The sequence below is a fragment of the Natator depressus genome, chromosome 13 (assembly GCF_965152275.1).
Source record: "Natator depressus isolate rNatDep1 chromosome 13, rNatDep2.hap1, whole genome shotgun sequence".
Lineage (NCBI taxonomy): Eukaryota > Metazoa > Chordata > Testudines > Cheloniidae > Natator > Natator depressus.
The window spans coordinates 23,872,574-23,890,086 of NC_134246.1; the positions used below are offsets into that span (position 1 = coordinate 23,872,574).

The window sequence follows — 17,513 nt, forward strand, 5'->3', positions numbered from 1 at the left end:
GAGGGCTGGGTTAGTTTTTGCAGTTCCTGTGCAACATAGCACATGAGGATCCATGCAGTTTTCCACCACTGATACCCAGGTCCCCAAATCTACATGCCTATGACATATGTACCCTAAAGAGTCTCCTACCTACATGAACCCAGGCTTAGGCTGTGAAAACCTTCCTGCTCACCTGCTTCTAAAACTTTGTGGACTCTGACCCCATTGCATGGAGTGAGAAGCCATGGAGAGGCACTGAGGCATGTAGCGTAGGAAAGGGCTTGGGGAAATTATTGATGGTTGTAGTCTGTGGACAGGAGTCAGGTGGGACCACAAGCTTGGAAGTGAGGGGAGTGCTCTGCCTGGCAGAGTATAGCTGTGTTGGTGCTGGGCCCCTGGAGGGCCCTGCACCTTCATAGTTCACATAGCTAAGGTCGCCAGTTATCCTTCTGGCTAGATAGAGTTGATTCCAATAGGGAAAGAATTGCACCTGCAGTTGGAAGCAGCAGCAACATGCAGTTCTCTGGTCAGCAGGGTCTCATACTGAGAGACACCTTTATTTAAAAAAAAGAGAACGAGAGAGAGAAAAGCTATCACTGATGTGCAGTTCACTTTGGGCTTGTCTACACTGTGGTTTTAAACTGGATCAGAATTTGAAAACACTTGCATACACACGACGCAATCCATCACTGTCTGCCAACTCCATGTTAATTATGAACTCTGGAATCCTCTTCCAAAGTGGACTACATATGCTCGGAATTGAATTAGTTTGATCTATTGTTTATGTGGACACAATTGCTGCGCACCCCTTTTTTGCATGCTTCCAATTGCTATCCCACAGTCCTTGCAGCTTGACCTGTTGCTGGCCTGTCTGTTTACCTGTGGGCCCTCTCAGCTCTGGTGTTGAGTTCCCAGGATGACCCTTCTCCCGCTTTAAAAGCTGGCACAGAGCCAGATTTTGTCTGTTTGCTTCTGGATCCCAGTGTATTGGCATTCTTGAAATACAAGCACAACCCCATAACATGATTTGCATAGATGCTTGGAGCAGTGCTGAAACCCTGGATCTCATCGCTATATAGAGAGAAGCATTGGTTCAGGAAGCTTCTGTGGCCAGCCACTGAAATAAAGACCTCTTTGTGGACATTGCAAAGCAGATGCCTGCAAGGTATCATGACTGGGACGCTGACCAATGCCCAATAAAGAGCAAGCAGCTCAGGGGAAAGTACATTGAAATAAGGGACAAAAGAAGACAATCTGGCTGAGGACGTGTGACCTGTCTATTTTTTGATAAACTGGACAAGATTCTACACAATTATAGCACTCTCCAGCCGAGACACGAGTCAGAGCCTGCACACAACAAAGCAAAGTATTCTGGGATACCCCCCGAGAATTCTGTGCCCGCAGTTCTCAGCAAACTGCTGCCATGTGTTCACACAATGCAAACTGAAAATAGAGCAGGTGTTCCGTGCACATCCTTTTGGGGTGAGTTGTGTACGGCAAGTTACCCAGCGCATATCAAAAAGCTTTGGATTACGTGCCCCCCTCATGAAGATTGTACTCTTCATATGATGTCATTAGTGATTTCCTTCGTCTCATCTTCATGTTTCAATGTTTCTGCTTCCATCAGCTAATGGCAGGCTACCTGCAGGTGTGTCAGTTTCTATGTGTGTTGGAGGTATCCGATTTCCGGGCGGGGGGGACTGTGGAGGTGAGTCCAGTATGTGAATGTGTGAGCTAACAAACTGTTCCATCTGAATTAAAAGGTTGCCTTCTTCCTGTCTGATGCTAGCAGTGTATGAGAGTGAAAGAACTGACACCGATGACAGTCATCAGGGGATCCTTATACCCTATGCCCCTTTTATAGGGAGTCCATCACCACAACTATTCCACCAGTGACTCTGCACGTACAATGTTATGAAAAAAAAATGTATAAACTAGTCCTGTTTCCAGTGTCTTGACTCTAGGTACACATGAGAGGAGTGTTTTCAAAAACAGCTACAAGTCAGGAATTGGTTTATTTTCCCCGCAACGCAGTAAAGTGAAAGGCAGTCCCTGGAGATTTGAGTTCGGATCCTGGCAAGGTCATGAATAGTAGTTTCCCTAGTCCCAACCCCTCAATTGTCCATATCACAAGATGATGTCAGTCTTGGGGCATTAATAAAAATTTGCTCCTTACTTTCAGCTCAAAGGTGTTCTCAGAAGTCAAGGAGTCTGTTGTTTTAGTGGGGAACAGGATGGTTGGCTGGGCTGTATTTAAAAAAAAGATGCACATAAAACTTTCAGGAGACATGGGGCATAGTCAATGGATTTACATGGTTCAGATGTGCTACAGCTTCTCAGAATTTGTTACACTGGGTGACAGTTAAACAGCAAAACGATTTTAAAATTGTACTATGGATTTACAAAGCAATGTTTCATTTAAAGCAACGATATTTAACAGCTCTGCTATCTGGTTTGCATTTCTGTGTTCAGAAACCGCACTTTGGGGGCGGGAGTTTAAGATCCTAATATTTGATATTTAATATGTTTTGAGAGAATATGTGCCTTGTAAAATTCTGTTTTCTGGGTTTGTTTAATGTTGTTTAACAAAGGAGTTGAAATATAGCACTGGTAATTTTTAGTAAAGGATAGGTGAGTAGAATTTGTGACTGGGCAGGTAAATTTTCATGATAGTTTTTGTAGAGCTTGTTTGAAAGAGTTTGCTGTGTTTTGGTTTTCAGGTAGACTACTCTCATTTTTACATACAGGTTAGAAATGCATTTTGTTTAAGTTTACCTTAGTATGTTATGGTCAAATATATTAATCAACGCTGTTGATTTGAACCAGATTATTTATTAGATATATTATTGTTATTTATTTATACAGTACAAACAAGCACAAGTCCAAGGCTCTCAAATTGTTTTGATGACTAGATTTTAAGGGCAAAAGGCACCACTATGATCATCTAGATATTGCAACAGCCACTTCGTGTATATTGCATGTTGATACCAACCATTATTTCCAATGCAAGTAATTTGTGCCACCCATGATCTGCTGTGATATATCTTGCTGAGTATGTGAAACTCATTTCACAACTACCATTGTGAAAGAGTTAATGTTAACCCCTTGCATGGTATGTCTCAGTTGGTATGTCTGCACTGCAATGTAAGCACAGGGTTAGCAGATCCTTGGTTTGTTAACCTAGGGTTTGAGTATCTACACTCATTTGCAACCCCAGGTTAAGAATTGTTGAACCCTGGGCCCCAACCTGGGGCTCCAGCATCTATGCTGCATGATGTGGGCCCAAGTCCAACCACCCATATTAAAGACTTCCTGGTGCCCTTCCAAAATGTGGCCACTCTATCCCTTTGTTTGTGGTTCAGCGTGGGGGGAAGTTAACTGTTCACCAATCCTGACTGTACAGAGGACAAAGAAAGCTGGCTTGTGAAATTCTTTTGGCATACAACCAGAGCACGAATCTAGTGGGGCTGTGTCTGCGCTTCAGACCAATAGGGCTTGAACCTTGTGTGACGGGTTCTGTCACAGAGACCCCCTTGGGACTGTCACCTGATGTGCTGAAATTACCTCTAAGCCCATTTTCCTTGCCAGCCTGGAATTCAGAACCCTGCCATGTTGGGCCAGACACGCTAGCCTGCTGCAACACAGACCCAGGTCTGGTCCACGCCCCCAAAGCTGCAGATTTAAACCAAAAACTGCTCAGCAGGTCACCTATCTCCAGCACCCAGACACCCAGTTCCCAGTGGGATCCAAACCCCAAATAAATCCATTTTACTCTGTATAAAGCTTATACAGGGTAAACTCATAAATTTTCCGCCCTCTATAACACTGATAGAGAGATATGCACAACTGTTTGCTCCCCCAGTTGTTAATCACTTACTCTGGGTTTACTAATAAACAAAAGTGATTTTATTAAGTACAAAAAGTAGAATTTAAGTGGTTTCATGTAATAACAGACAGAACAAAGTAAGTTACCAAGCAAAATAGAACAAAACACGCAAGTCTAAGCTTAATACATTTAAGAAACTGAATACAGGTAAATCTCACCCTCAGAGATGTTCCAATAAGCTTCTTTCACAGACTAGATTTCTTCCTAGTCTCGGCCCAATCCTTTCCCTGGTACAGTCCTTGTTAGTTCCAGCAGACATCTTAGGTGGAAAGCAGGGGTGTTCTCATGACTGGCAGCCCCTTTGTCTGTTCCACCCCCTTGTATAGCTTTGGCACAAGATGGGAATCTTTTGTCTCTCTGGGTCCCCACCCCTCCTTCTAAATGGAAAAGCATCATGTTTCAGATGGATTCCAGTATCAGGTGACATGTTCACATGTCCTTTGAGACCCCAGCCTCCATTCTTCCAGGACTGGCCTGCATGTACCCAGGAAGGTTTGCAAGTAAACAGAGCCATTTTACAGGTCACTGATTCTGAAGCACCGTTAATGGCTTCCACTTAATATGTTTACATCAGTAATACAAGTTTGTACCTTATTCTCCTGTCTCCGGACATAGACATAATGCATGCAAACAAATGGGATGAACACACTCAGTAGGTCATAAGCTTTGTAATGATACGTTACAAGAGACCTTTTGCATAAAGCATATTCCAGTTACATCATATTCACACTCATAAGCATATTTCCATAAAACATTATGGAGTGCAGTGGCACACTTGGGTCATGGCTTAACTCTGGCTTGTACCTTCCATCCGTGGGGGTTCCTGGGTCTGAGCCCCAGGTTACTAAGATTTGTGTTTGAACCCTGGGCTTGCATTGCAGTGTAGACATACACAGTGTGTGTTCTAAGATTTGTATGTGATAAAATGGATTTGTTTGTTTAGATAAATAGAAGTGTACATGTACAGGGAGCTACTTCCTGGTTCAAAGGGACAGCACTAAGGTTCTAAGGCAATGGGGAGATGGATTATAAGGAATAACGCACAATAGTATCGAATTTGATTGTACTATACAGAGGAAAACCTTGAACTTTAATTGAAAGCCTACAGATATATAAAGAAAGCACACCACTCATGGGGTCACTGATGGTGAAGTCGGATTGCAAGAAAGCATCAAATGTTCCATCATAAGTCAGCATGTTATGTTTTAAAGCTAGGAATAATAATACTTGCTGGTTTTGTAGCACTTAGTGTTAGAAGGATGGTGCAGACTTTAACTAATCTTCACAAAAGTTGTGTGTGCTAAGTGGAATAAAAGCGCAAATGCCTTGTAATGCTAAGACTTTAATAAGCTATTGTCTAGGTGTTGGGTAAGATTCTTACCACACACTTCTTCCAGCAAGATGGCTGACCACCCCTCTTGTTAAAGTCTCTCCCCAAAGACAAAGGCTCGGTTTCTTTGTCATCTTAAGTGGGGTTCTTTGCCCCTCTCTTTATAGTGCAGTGAGCCTTTGAAATAGATTCCTCCAAACATTCCCACCCCCTCCTTCCCCGAATAAAATAAAGTTCATTCAAATGTGAAGAACGGGACGTGGAGTCTGGTGGTGAAGGATGTTCCATGGTGGTTTCTTCCCTGCTGGTGTTTGCTATACTGTAAATTGATCTGTTTCTGTTGTCTCTGATGGGAATGAATGGCCACTTGACATGAGATGGCCAATTGAATGATTACACCTGGCTGGAGGTGTCAACTTACCCACTCCCCAGACTTGTCTGGTAAACACATTTTAGCCCAATATTTCCTTCATATTTGTATGGTCCCTTGGGTGTTTATTAAACATGTGTCCTGCAAGAATATTAATGATCAGTGTGGTGTTATTTTTCCAAGGCTACCTTACATGACACATATCAAATATAGTTTATCTGAAACTCTCTACCAGATATCATGGAGCCACTTGCCCTCTGGCATTGGGATGCTCTTTGGTCGCATACATTGTGCACAGTGTAGCCCTACGCTAAATTCAACAGAACCTTGACACTCCTCAGCACACACCCAGAATAAATAATTTTTGGCCAGTCAGTTGAGTACCTGATTCAGTATTCCATTCCTCATATTGTGGTGGGAACATGACTGTTACTTATCTGTGTGTCTTCTCTTATTCCATCTGATTTATTACTTCTCATTGATACACTTCTAAACTATTAGGGTTGGTTCAACGTATAAAACATATTTATTAGCTCAGTGAAAGGGAACCCAAGAATTACTTAGGTTTCCTTTGTATGTTGCCCTTGGCTATACTGTGTTTCAGCTGAATTGATGATAACTGTGGTTAGAACCACAGCAGTCAGGGCCATGGAATTCTTCACCCAAGACCACAAGTGGCAGCAGAGTCACTCCACAGCCTAGGGCTGCCACCACAACCCCAAATGTTCTCTTGTTGAGGTGAGGAAAGAACTTCTCGGAATCACAGCTTTCGGGTGTGCGGAGGGTGTGGAGCCCCTGCAAAGATTCCCTATGTAGTAGCCTCTCCCCACATGTGCTGTAGGTAGAGTAAGATGACACTTGTTCTGCTGCTTCTGATCCTTTCCTTGTTTGCAGAGGAATGAGAGGAGATGGATTTGACCCCACAGTTATTAGAGATTGGACAGAGCTATCCAGTCCATCCCTGGACCAGCGCAGGGTTGTTACCTATAGTGTGATCTCCATGTGTCAGTTTGTCTGTAAATGATTCATGGGCGGAGCAACCCCCACTTCCCTTAAGAAACTACTCCATAGTCTAACTCAATGGTGCCCAAACTTTTCCTGTTGCATTCTCCCCTCTCCCTCCCCCCCCATCCCCATTACTGCACAGTTGGCTCAGCAGAGTAGCTTGGGCAGAAGGTAGATCTGGGGGCTGAACTGGGGATGGAGGAGGAGCTGGGGTTAGAGGTGGAGCTGACTTGTGAGTGGAGAGTGAATGAGGGCAGAGCTGGGCTTGGGGTGAAGGAGGGGCTGGACAGGAGCTGTGGCTGGGGCCAGAGCTTGGCTGGGGCCAGAGCTGGGCTGGGTTGGGCTCCCTCTCCACTCCTCCCCACACCCTGCCCCCCATGGGGGCTGACCTGGGCCCTGCCATATGCTCTCCCAAACATTCCTCTGCAACCCCCACCCACCCCTGGGGGGCATGCTCCACAGTTTAGGGACCACTGGTCTAACTGGTCACACTGTTAGGCAGTTTTCTTATTCAGACTACATTTTTCCATTTCTTGATTCCATGTGATTATTCCCAGTTCGGCACTTCCAGATTGCACACAAGTGCTGTCTCTTTTGTCAACCTGACTTGGCATGGTCTAAAATCCAGTAACCCAGCTTCTGGTACATCAGTGGCATTGCAAACAGTCTAGATTCAGCACGGAAATAAACATGTGTTGTTCCCTTCCTACCTGTGAAGGGGAATGCTAAGGGGAAAGGGATGGGAGGATGTAGTCAGTCACTGCAGGAGCCTTTCACATTATGAAGCTTTGCCCAGAAATGAAGTCATTTTGGTGGTCTGCATTCAGTAATGGGTTCATGTAGATTCTAAGCGGCTTGTACAGTTTGTAAAGAGATTTGGGGTTGTTTGCATGAAACGCTCTATAGAAAAGTAAGATGACATTATAGACTATCTTCTGTTTGCAACACGAACCCATTTGAAGTCACACACTTTGAAGTCTCCGATCAGGAAACACTCATGACTGCAATCGCAGGAAGCTGCATGTCATCAATGAGGTATGCTTCTGAGTTGTATGTGGATAGCCTAGTACTGGAGTAGAAGGGTAGGCTGCTGGTCAGGACTGAGGTATGCTGGCAGAGCAGTGTAGACCAGGACTGGAACAGAAACTACAAGCAAGATGGAAGCTGCTTTGGCATAGCAGTGTAGACAGCTGAGACTCCAGTTGCAGATTTGAGGTGCAGTAGGAGAGCCATGTGGGAAGGTGTTGTGCAGTGCCTTCCAGCATTATGTCGGGCTCTGCCTTAGTGCTAGCATTCTGTCGCTTACTTTAAAAGGCAGAAGTCGCATTTCCGAGGAATGAAAACGTTGCTGATCTGCCTGAGCTGGGAGAGGAGTTGTGTCTCATTCAAATCAAACAGAGCCTTGTTTTCAGTGTTACATTTGCCTCACTGCTCACCGTTGAGTTTGCTGATTAAATATCAATATTTAGCCATGAAATAATCCTATTCATCCATCTATCTCAAACATTTTAAAAGGTGTGGATATCATAACTCCCATTTTACGGATGACAAAATTGAAGTCTAGAGAGAAGTGACTTGCCCAGGGTCCCACAATAAGTCTGTGGCAGAACTGTGAGTAGAAACTGGGCCCTCTGGTTCTCAGTTTGGTGCCCTATATGCATTCCTAACCCACTCCCATAGTTCAAGGTTTTTAGTGTAGACAGCAGAGAAGGGTTTAAACCTAAACCAACTGACAATAGGTAGGCAGATGTCGAGCCATATCTACTGATGCTATTATATTTACTTAACATTAAAATAATGCTACCTATAAACTGTGCCCACAGCTCACCTGTGCAGAAACATATATGTATTACTATTACCCTGTACTCCCTCTCTGTCTTCAATTTGTTGGGGCAGGGATTGGTTCCTCTTTATGTTTCTACAGTGCTTTGTAGAGTGTGACCTTTATCCTTTAGGTCCTGTGGGTCCTACAGTAATACCAAAAATAATCCCCTTTCCCCACCCCACCCCAGAAAGCCCACGCCTCTGGGAAACAACAGATTCTGATCTGGATCAAAACTTTTGTTGGTAGGGCTTCTCTTTCTAATTTGCCTAAACTGCAACCCTGAATCTGAAACAGGCCCTCCCTCTTGAATGCTGCTTACTCCCTACCAAAACTGTGGTGAATCTTGGATTCAACTCTGAATCAGGTTCTAGGCTTCACAAGTTGAGTTCCTCTGTAGTTTGTGTGCCCCCCATGGAAGTCTTCTGTGCAGACTCTAATGAGCAGAATCTGACTTGTAAAGCTCCATCACTTATGTTTTATTGAAAATATTGCTGGAGTTTCATTTGCCTTAAGTATCTGATTTCTTTTTTGTTTTCTTTGTTTGTTAATTGTAAAAAATGAAGATCGATGGATTATTGATGAGTAGCCTCTTCTATTTATCCACAGATGAAGGACAGGTGTAGTGCAAGATTCCTCCACTTCTCCTCTGTGGTCTCCCTGCTAATGTTATCAAAAGTCAATACCATCTGATGGAAATGTGATGGTCTGTGTGAATTGAATTGTTGCACTCAGGCAGTCTGTTAAGACCTGTACTGAGCCCACTAACTGAATTCACAAAGGATACTGGCTGGCCATCATATGGGCATGATTTTCAGTGACCTAGAGCTGGAAATTTCCTTATCCTATTCCCAATTTCCTGATCCCCGAACTCCTACTCAGCCCTTGAAGACCATTCTAAAAATGCTGTTTCTACATTTTATTAGTGTAAACACAGCATGCAGGTTCCAAGAGGTTAACAGTCTCTCCTGCTTGTGACTCAAAACTAAACACTGAATGAATACATTTTATTTTTTAAATTTGCCACTTCTGTAGCAGAGCCAGGGCTATGATCTTTTCCTCAGAACCTAACAGTGTTTTACTTAACGTTCTCTTCCTCTCCCTCTTTGAAAATGTTTTGTTAAGGCAGCTGCAATTGTTCCCTCTGCACCACCCCCAAAGGTGAATAAAGTGTTCTGCTTCCAGTGTTTGTTTTCTTTTAAATGACCTTTGTCCTGAGACCTGACTCTGTATAGCCAACTGCTGGTAAGTAGCCAGAAATTAAATGGCAATGTATAGCTCCTTGGGAAAATAGTGACTTTAAATTGAAAATACTGACAAGCTGATTTAATAATGCTGCTTTTGAGGGTGCCACTCTCCTCAGTTCTTGCTGCTCTGTATCATTATGGACCCTGGTGGAATTCACTCTTCTTCCCTGTAATCCAACCTAGTCTTTGGGTGTCAGCTCTCCCTTTTGTGATCTGCCTCTGTCTAAATAACAGTGTTATTTGCTGCTTCTGCATGGTGCTGATAAGAATCAGCCTGTCTGCTTTCCAGCCCGTTATGAGATACTCCTTTTTTTAACATTATATATTTGTTTTTTCTTCAGAATACAACATTTTGCTCCTGCCATAGTACAAGGGACTTAGAATTTTCAAAACCTAATTTCTAATTCTGGCAAAGACAGGAATTAGATTCTCATGAAGACCTTTATAAAAATTTGAAGACTTGCTATATTAACATACATTGATTTATTCATAGTGTTTCATTACAAATAAGCAAGGATCTTGTAATATCAGGAAAGGTTAGGGGAGCACTAGAGTACAGTATATTATATTGACAGCTCAGTTGAAACTGAGCCACTGTTGGATTGAATTTGAAACATAAGGAAGGAATTGGCTGGTAAATAAGTCATGAGTTTTACCTCGAATGTCTGTATATCCACAGAGTTGCCACTGGTAGGCATAATGGAACTCAGACAGAATTTCAAAGGTGTGCTTTGGGCCTGTATTTCTCTAAAAATGCGTTATCACTAGCAATATATGTACCCATGAATATCTGTCTGGATCCATACCTTGCTGCCAACACTCTGAGGTGGAAATCAGGGACAGCACTCATACACAAACCATGAAAACCAAGGATAAAGCCAGTAAAAAAATCAGCCTGAAACAGTCTCAAAAACACAGGCAAGGAGAGGGGGAATTTGTGTAATGCCTTCACAGTATTTCATGTTCTTAAAAGAATGTTCTCTCTGGATCAGGAATTCTTTCTGTTTTAGAACCGGATCCAAAGCCAACTGAAGTCAATAGAAGGACTCCCATTACCTTCAACTGGCTTTCGATCAGGCCACCAGCTGGCAGGAAAAATACTTGATGGGAAATTTGCCCACGAGTCCTTTCACATCACAGGGGGAAGGGGGAGGGGAGGGAATTACACTAGAAATATTAGTAAAATTCCTGAGGTTGACTAATTTGGCTGAAGAAATTAAGAGATTTCTTTTAAAAAAAATTGTTCTTAAATCAGTTTATGCTGCACTCTGAGCCTCTTGGTAATGGAAGTGAAAAATCAGGCCCTCTATTAAGTGAGCTTTGATGAAACATCATGCTTGGATCTCCAGCTTCCAAGTAAAAACCGATTCACAGAAGATAATGAAACTGCGTCTGTTTTTTTGCCTGACAATCCTGATATCAACACAATCACCATGACTCTATCTGTTCTTTATTTGCAGATTACATACAAGGCTGTTGGGTCCTTGGATCCCAGTGCTGACTTGTCCAGCCAGAGGGGAAAGATCTTCAAACTAAGGAATGAAACTCACCACCTCTTTGTAGGATTATATCCAGGGACTACCTATTCGTTCACCATCAAAGCCAGCACAGTGAAGGGCTTCGGACCTCCCATCACAACACGGATCGCAACTAAGATTTCAGGTATGGCACTGGGGGAGAAGGGAAGAGGCCTGGCCTTGGTTCGTCCTTTGTAGATCCAAAGTGAGCAAACTAATAAAGCAAGAAAAAATGACTTGGCGTAGTATCTCTGTCTGCAAGATAAGATAGGTCCATAAAGGGTTAAGTTAGCTTGGCTGAAGAATATATATGATCTGAAGTCTGTGTAAATACAGGATGGAAATCTTTGAAGAAAAGCCCCAGTGATCAAAGGTGGTTCTAACGAGTTTCAGCAAAGACAGGAATTCGAGAAGCAGTGACTATAGTCACACAGGTTCCGATAGATAAGTTATAAAAGGGTGGACTCTTTAAGGGTTCATTGCTGCTTACTTGCCTATCCAGCTGCACCCGGGCAACATGGCTTTGGGCATTCCAGGGCTAGTCCTGTTGTAAGTGCCTGATCAATGCCTATAACTGCATATTACTGTACGGGTGTGTTGAGTGCTTAGGCATTTTAAAGCAAGTTTGGAGCAACTGTGTAAATACCATTTGTCTTTTGGATTTAATAAGGGAATTTATAGTTGTATCCCATATTAATAATGACGATGATAATTTCAACACCATACAAACTCTGTGGGGCAAATTTTAAAAGTGGGCTCCCCCCAGCATCCACATTTGATGGGGGTGTGAAAATAGTACCTAATAATAAATATCTGATTTGTGGATGCAGACAATATGTTAGATGACATCATTCATTTTTCCAGCAACTGGCTATGAGTGTACATTTACACTGGGTGCCTAGTTTTAGAGAATCCTTTGAAAATGTGGTCTTATATCTTCAAAACACTTCACAGAGAGTGATAATAGAGCTAGTTAAGTAATATCAGAAGGAGAGGGTAATGGAGAGGTATGAACAAGGAGAAAGGTAATTTTTTTTCTAAATGGGACTGGAGAAAAGATGGAGAGTCCAAGGCAGGTGTACCCAGGAAGGCTGTTAAAGACAGCAGGAGCTTCAGAGGAGAAGGCTCTTGGTAACTATTAAGGGCCCAATTCTGCTCCTGCTGAAGTCAGTGACAAAACTCCTGTTGACTTCAATGGTCCCTAAAGTAGTCAACACCAAGCAGTTGTGTAGTAATTATGTTACTATTCAGTGGTTGCCAAAAAGCCAACATTTGCTGAGCTATTTCATATTTTACGTGTAAGGGAAAACTGGTATGTCCCATACACATGCATGGTAACTAATGCAAATACTGATCACTGAATTACACTCCCTGTTATTGTTACCCAGTCCTTCCACAGTGTGTGTTTTTTTCACCAATTTTTTCTTGTCTTAAAATATGATTGTAAACTCTCTGAGGCCAGCACAGGTTTTTTCTATGCCTGTAAAGCATCTGGCACAATAGGCTGTGCATCTCTAGAAAATATTGAAATACAAATAATACTTCATAGTTAAGGCAATTGTTCTATAACAAGCTTTTTATTTAAATGCTTCCTTAATATAGAGTTTCTTATATAAAAATTTCGGAGATTCATTTCCCCCATAAAATCATCATCATTTTATAGATGGGAGAAAGTCAAAGGAATAGGGAAGTTAGTGACTTGCACAAGGCCTCAAAATAAGTCAGTGGCAGAACTACTAATAGAAACCAGGATCTTGACAGTTTTCAGTTTCTGAGACATCATCACCTTGTAAGCACACTGATCTGACCTGGAGGTCACCGTAGAGAAATATAGGACCTCCCACAATGCAGTTTTACCAAGTCACTTTTCTGAGTTATAGCAGCACTAAGTGGAACTAGGCTATTCATAGAACATACTTTCTGCATTTAATCCCTCCATGTTCTTTTTAGCTAGAGGCACTTGCATGAACCCTGGATCTTTGCGCCTTATGGGATTCATCTGCTGCTGCTGCTGGTTCCCCACCCGAAATCCTAATGCTGTTTGTGGTATCTACACCTCTTCCACAGCAAAAAATGGTGTTGTCCCAAACAGGAGTCTGATTTCAAGTGGGGAAGTAAGAAGGAGAGATAAGTAGCAGAAAAAGTAACTCATAAGAAAGCCAATATCTTGTTTTCCTGAAAATGTCCCCAGTGCGAATTAATGGGGTAGACTTAATACCACAAATACAGACTATGTAGTTTTGTGTGTGTGTGTGTGTGTGTGTGTGTGTGTGTGTGTGTGTGTGTGTGTGTGTGTGAGAGAGAGAGAGTGAGTACTATGGAGCTGAGTGTGAGAGAACCTGGCTAATTCCCTCACCTCCCTAAGCATCTTCTCCTGGTCCAAAATTTATCTCACAATTTTACAGCTCAAAAAGGCTCATCTTAGCTCAACCCTAAACAGTGAAAGTTGCATCTCAGGTGTAGGAGGTGTAATCAAGTGATAAATGCTGGAGAACAGGAGTTGGGACTCCTGGCTTCTATCTCAGCTCTGGTGTTGACACACTGTGTGACCTTAAGCCAAGTCACTTAACCTCTGTGTGGCTCTCCATGTGAAAATGTATAAAACTATGCCATTTTCACAGGAGTGCTGAGGCTTAACTAATTAGAGAGAGATTTTCAAAGCCATCTAGGAGATTTTGAGTCCAATTCCCATTGTTTTTTTAAAGGGAAGTGGGTGTCCAAATCTTTTAAATAGCTGTGAAAATGCCATCCTTAATGCTTGTAAAGTATTTCAGCATCTCAGATGAAAAATGCTACCCAGGCTCCGAGAGTGATTTGTGTTTTTTGCCATAGCTCTCGAAAACAAAAACTAGTGGATAATTTACACTTTGGTCTCTGTTCCGCCACAGCACCATCTATGCCTGAATACGACACAGACTCCCCCTTGAATGAAACTGACACAACCATCACAGTCATGTTGAAGCCTGCTCAGTCCCGTGGAGCACCTGTCAGGTAAAAGGTTCCCTCTTTTCATTTCTCTCTGCTTTTTCTTTCCATGTCCCAAGCCACATGCATAGCTGTCATTCATGTCTGATAATGTGGCTGCTCTGGATGTATACTCAATAAAAGGCAGCTGTGCTGTAGATTCTACCTCTTAGAATGCTTTACAAATACCCTCACCTATTTGCATTCTGAAGTTAACCTTAGGAAGAGATTGATGATACAGTGGCACTGGTTATTGACCTTACCGTATCCCCTCCAGGTGTATTTGCAGAGTTGGAGTAACCATACGTAGAATCATGTACTGGGAAGCTGGGTCTTTAGCATTGCCTTGCCAAGGTTAGCAGGGCTTCAGGCCTTCCATAACTAGTAAAAGTGTAGTTGTAGAAAAGGTCTTTCTATATATTATGATTTGTAAATAATGCTAGAAATACCGCAAGGACCCTGTGACAAAGCTCTGTCTTTGCCTCCATGGGTCCCGCGTTTCCTGGTGGATTTTGATAGCCTCAGAGGTTCACTGTGACCCTCCACATAACCCTTCTCTCTCTAGAGACAAGGGTCACAGTCTACTGAGCCATTTTCATCATAAGCCAGCAAGGGAGGTGAGGAGAAGTTATCCTTCTGCACAGTCTCTGTTGTCTCCCAGTCTCAGTGATTAATTAGGGGGCAAAGGTGGGGGGGAGCCCGGGCCCACCCTCTACTCAAGGCTCCAGCTCAGGGACCCTAATAGTATCAGCTATGGTAGCTGACCTTTTAGAAACATGACATGTACAATTCCCTTGGCTACTTCCCCCACAGCAGCCCTCACTTCCTCAAGCTCCACTTCACCCTTACCTCAGGCCTCCTTCCTTGTGCCCGATATGGTGTGTACTACTCAGTCTCTCCAACAGCACAACTTCCTCCCACAGGTCCTGAAATTCACACACACCTGACTAACTGGGAGGCTTTTAACTAGTTTCAGCCAGCCCCTGATTGGCTTCAGGTGTCCCAATCAACCTAGCATTCTCCCTGCCTTCTGGAAAGTTCTTAATTGGCCCCAGATGTCTTAATTGACCTGGAGCAGCTGCCATTTCACTTATCCTGGTACCAGGGATTTGTTTAGCCTGGAGCTAATATATCTATCTCCCACTACTTTTCTATAGCCATCTGGCCTTGCCCCGTCACAACCCTTAAAACTCGTCTATGTCCTTGTTCAGCATCTGGACCCAACTAGATTCCTCATGCCTTTATGTTATAATCTCAGCCACTGCTCCCAATCCACCAGCTGAGGTGAGCACAGATTCTGACCCCAACAGCAGAGTGAGGTCAGACTGCAGTGAGGCTCGGCTTATACTCCTGGTCTGCTGTTTTAGGCAAACTGGGATTCTGCTCACAAAGGTATTTGTAGGCAGGAAACCACACTCATGCCCTTGTACTGGAGCTGTGGCTTTGCAGACCATGTTTCCAGGAGTCCCTGAGAAGGAGGAAATGTGCATTGGTGAGATGGGCAATGTTGGAATTGGGTGTGAGTGTGTGTGCGTGCGTGAGTGCGTGCATGCAGATGGCATATTGCCTTTTAAAAAGTGTGTTCTTTAAATGAATTTCATGCTGATGAAAGGTGTCAGCACAGAAGTCTAAAGTTTTCTATTTAGCCTTAACTGATGGCAGTAAGATAAGCTTCTCTAATTCCCCCACTGCATCATATTCTGGAGAAATTTCATTTAGTTCATTCTCCATGTCTACTTAGTCCTTGCCACGGTTGCCTAAGATGTGAGTTAGTGCTGCGTGTGATGGTGGCTTTTGTGATATTTGTCCACAAAGAACTGAGATAAACCTACCAAAACACTTATCTAAGCCACCCTACATCCATTAGCTTCCCCTCTCCTCTTGTAACTGCCTTTGATCTGGAGCTCTCATATGCCTGTCATTATACTACTGAAAATAGACTCTGGGATTAAAATTTCAAAAATGCCAAAGTCCCACTTTCTCAAGTGAAAAAGATTTGAGTTATGACAGCGAGTCCTTCCCAGGGGTGAAAGTAAATTAAAGGACTTACCGGTACGCTGGAGTCCTGAGCAGGGGCGTGGCCTCAACCGGAAGAGGCAGGGCCTTAAATCCCCGAGTCCTTTAAATCCCCGCCTGAGCCCTGCTGCCCGAGCCCTGGGGTAGCAGCGACCGGGCTCCGTCGAGAATTTAAAGGGACCCGGGGCTCCAGCTGCCGCTACTGCCCTGGCCCTTTAAATCCCCTCCGGAGCCCCGCCACCACTACCCTCGGGCTTCGGCAGCAGGGCTCCGGCAGGGATTTAAAGGGCCGGGGCGGTAGCGGCGGCTGGAGCTCCGGGGCCCTTTAAATCCCCGCCGGAGCCCCACCGCCGCTACCCCAGGGCTTTAAATTGCCGTCTGGGAAAGCCAATCCAGGTACGGTGCACCGGCTCTTGCCGGTACACCGTAACGGGGCGTACTGGCTTACTTTCACCTCTGGTCCTTCCTGAGCTGGGAAACAGGCCAGCAGCCTACACTACCCCTAGGAGTTGGAGGGTCCTTCCACCTTTATTCTTATTTGAACCTCTGCTGAGTAAAGCTGAGTCAATAACTCTTACTGAATTATCTAGCTTACATATTTAGAATTTCTACTGGTGAATTTTCCAGGAGCAGCCTATGAATATCTGGATTTCATTCTCTCCTTGCAATTATTCCTAGGATCAATTCTATGTCTTTGAAATGTCCAAAAGAAGTTTCTTACGAGAGTTGGATGTTTGAAAGTCAAGTGGGGTTGTTAACTTTTGGCTGGAGGCATAGATCACTTAATGGTATTTCCCTTCCGTGACTGGGGAACTTGAAATCCTCTCTCAGGCCATATTCCTCTTTCCCTCCATTCACCTCTGTCTTTTCTTTGATTCTTGGAGGACCATAACTCCCCATCACTACTTTTCTAATACTTTCTCTTTCCAACCATTATTTTCTCTCCTTTTCTCAATCCACTCTCTTCTCTCTATCTCACAGGCTCTTGAGAACAGAGGTCTTCAGGTGCTGGTTGGCAAGTGTTGGTGTTATGATCTTGTTCTGGTAGCTGCTCCCTTTCTCTGTTGTTTTTGTCACTGGCGTTCTTTTTCATATACCTGTGTTTCTAACGCACCGTATGTATTTCTGTTTTCATGGAACACTGTTTGCAAGCCTGATCAGCTTGATTCTGGCATGGAGGAAGAATGAAATGAATAAACAAAGAGGTATAAAGCTATGAGCTTTACTGGGGTTTTTTTTTTTTGTCCCAGTTGGTGGTTTTGGTGCATACAACATGGCAGCTGCACAGCGAACTGTGCTATTCAGCTCACTGCCTTGAGACTTCTTAATGGATTTTATTGGCTACACGTGAACTTGTCTGTCCTTTATGTTGATAAT

At 43.5% G+C, this 17,513-nt stretch overlaps 1 protein-coding gene across 5 annotated transcripts in view; it reads left to right on the forward strand.

Moving 5' to 3' along the window:
- PTPRT (protein tyrosine phosphatase receptor type T) overlaps positions 1 to 17,513 on the forward strand; it is a 720,698-nt gene that overhangs the window by 539,064 nt on the left and 164,121 nt on the right. For all 5 annotated transcript variants that reach the window (XM_074970228.1, XM_074970229.1, XM_074970231.1 and 2 more), the window contains exons 10-11: positions 11,100 to 11,301; positions 14,045 to 14,147. In XM_074970228.1, the coding sequence (XP_074826329.1) occupies positions 11,100 to 11,301; positions 14,045 to 14,147 (305 nt within the window). The remainder of the gene's footprint in view (positions 1 to 11,099; positions 11,302 to 14,044; positions 14,148 to 17,513) is intronic.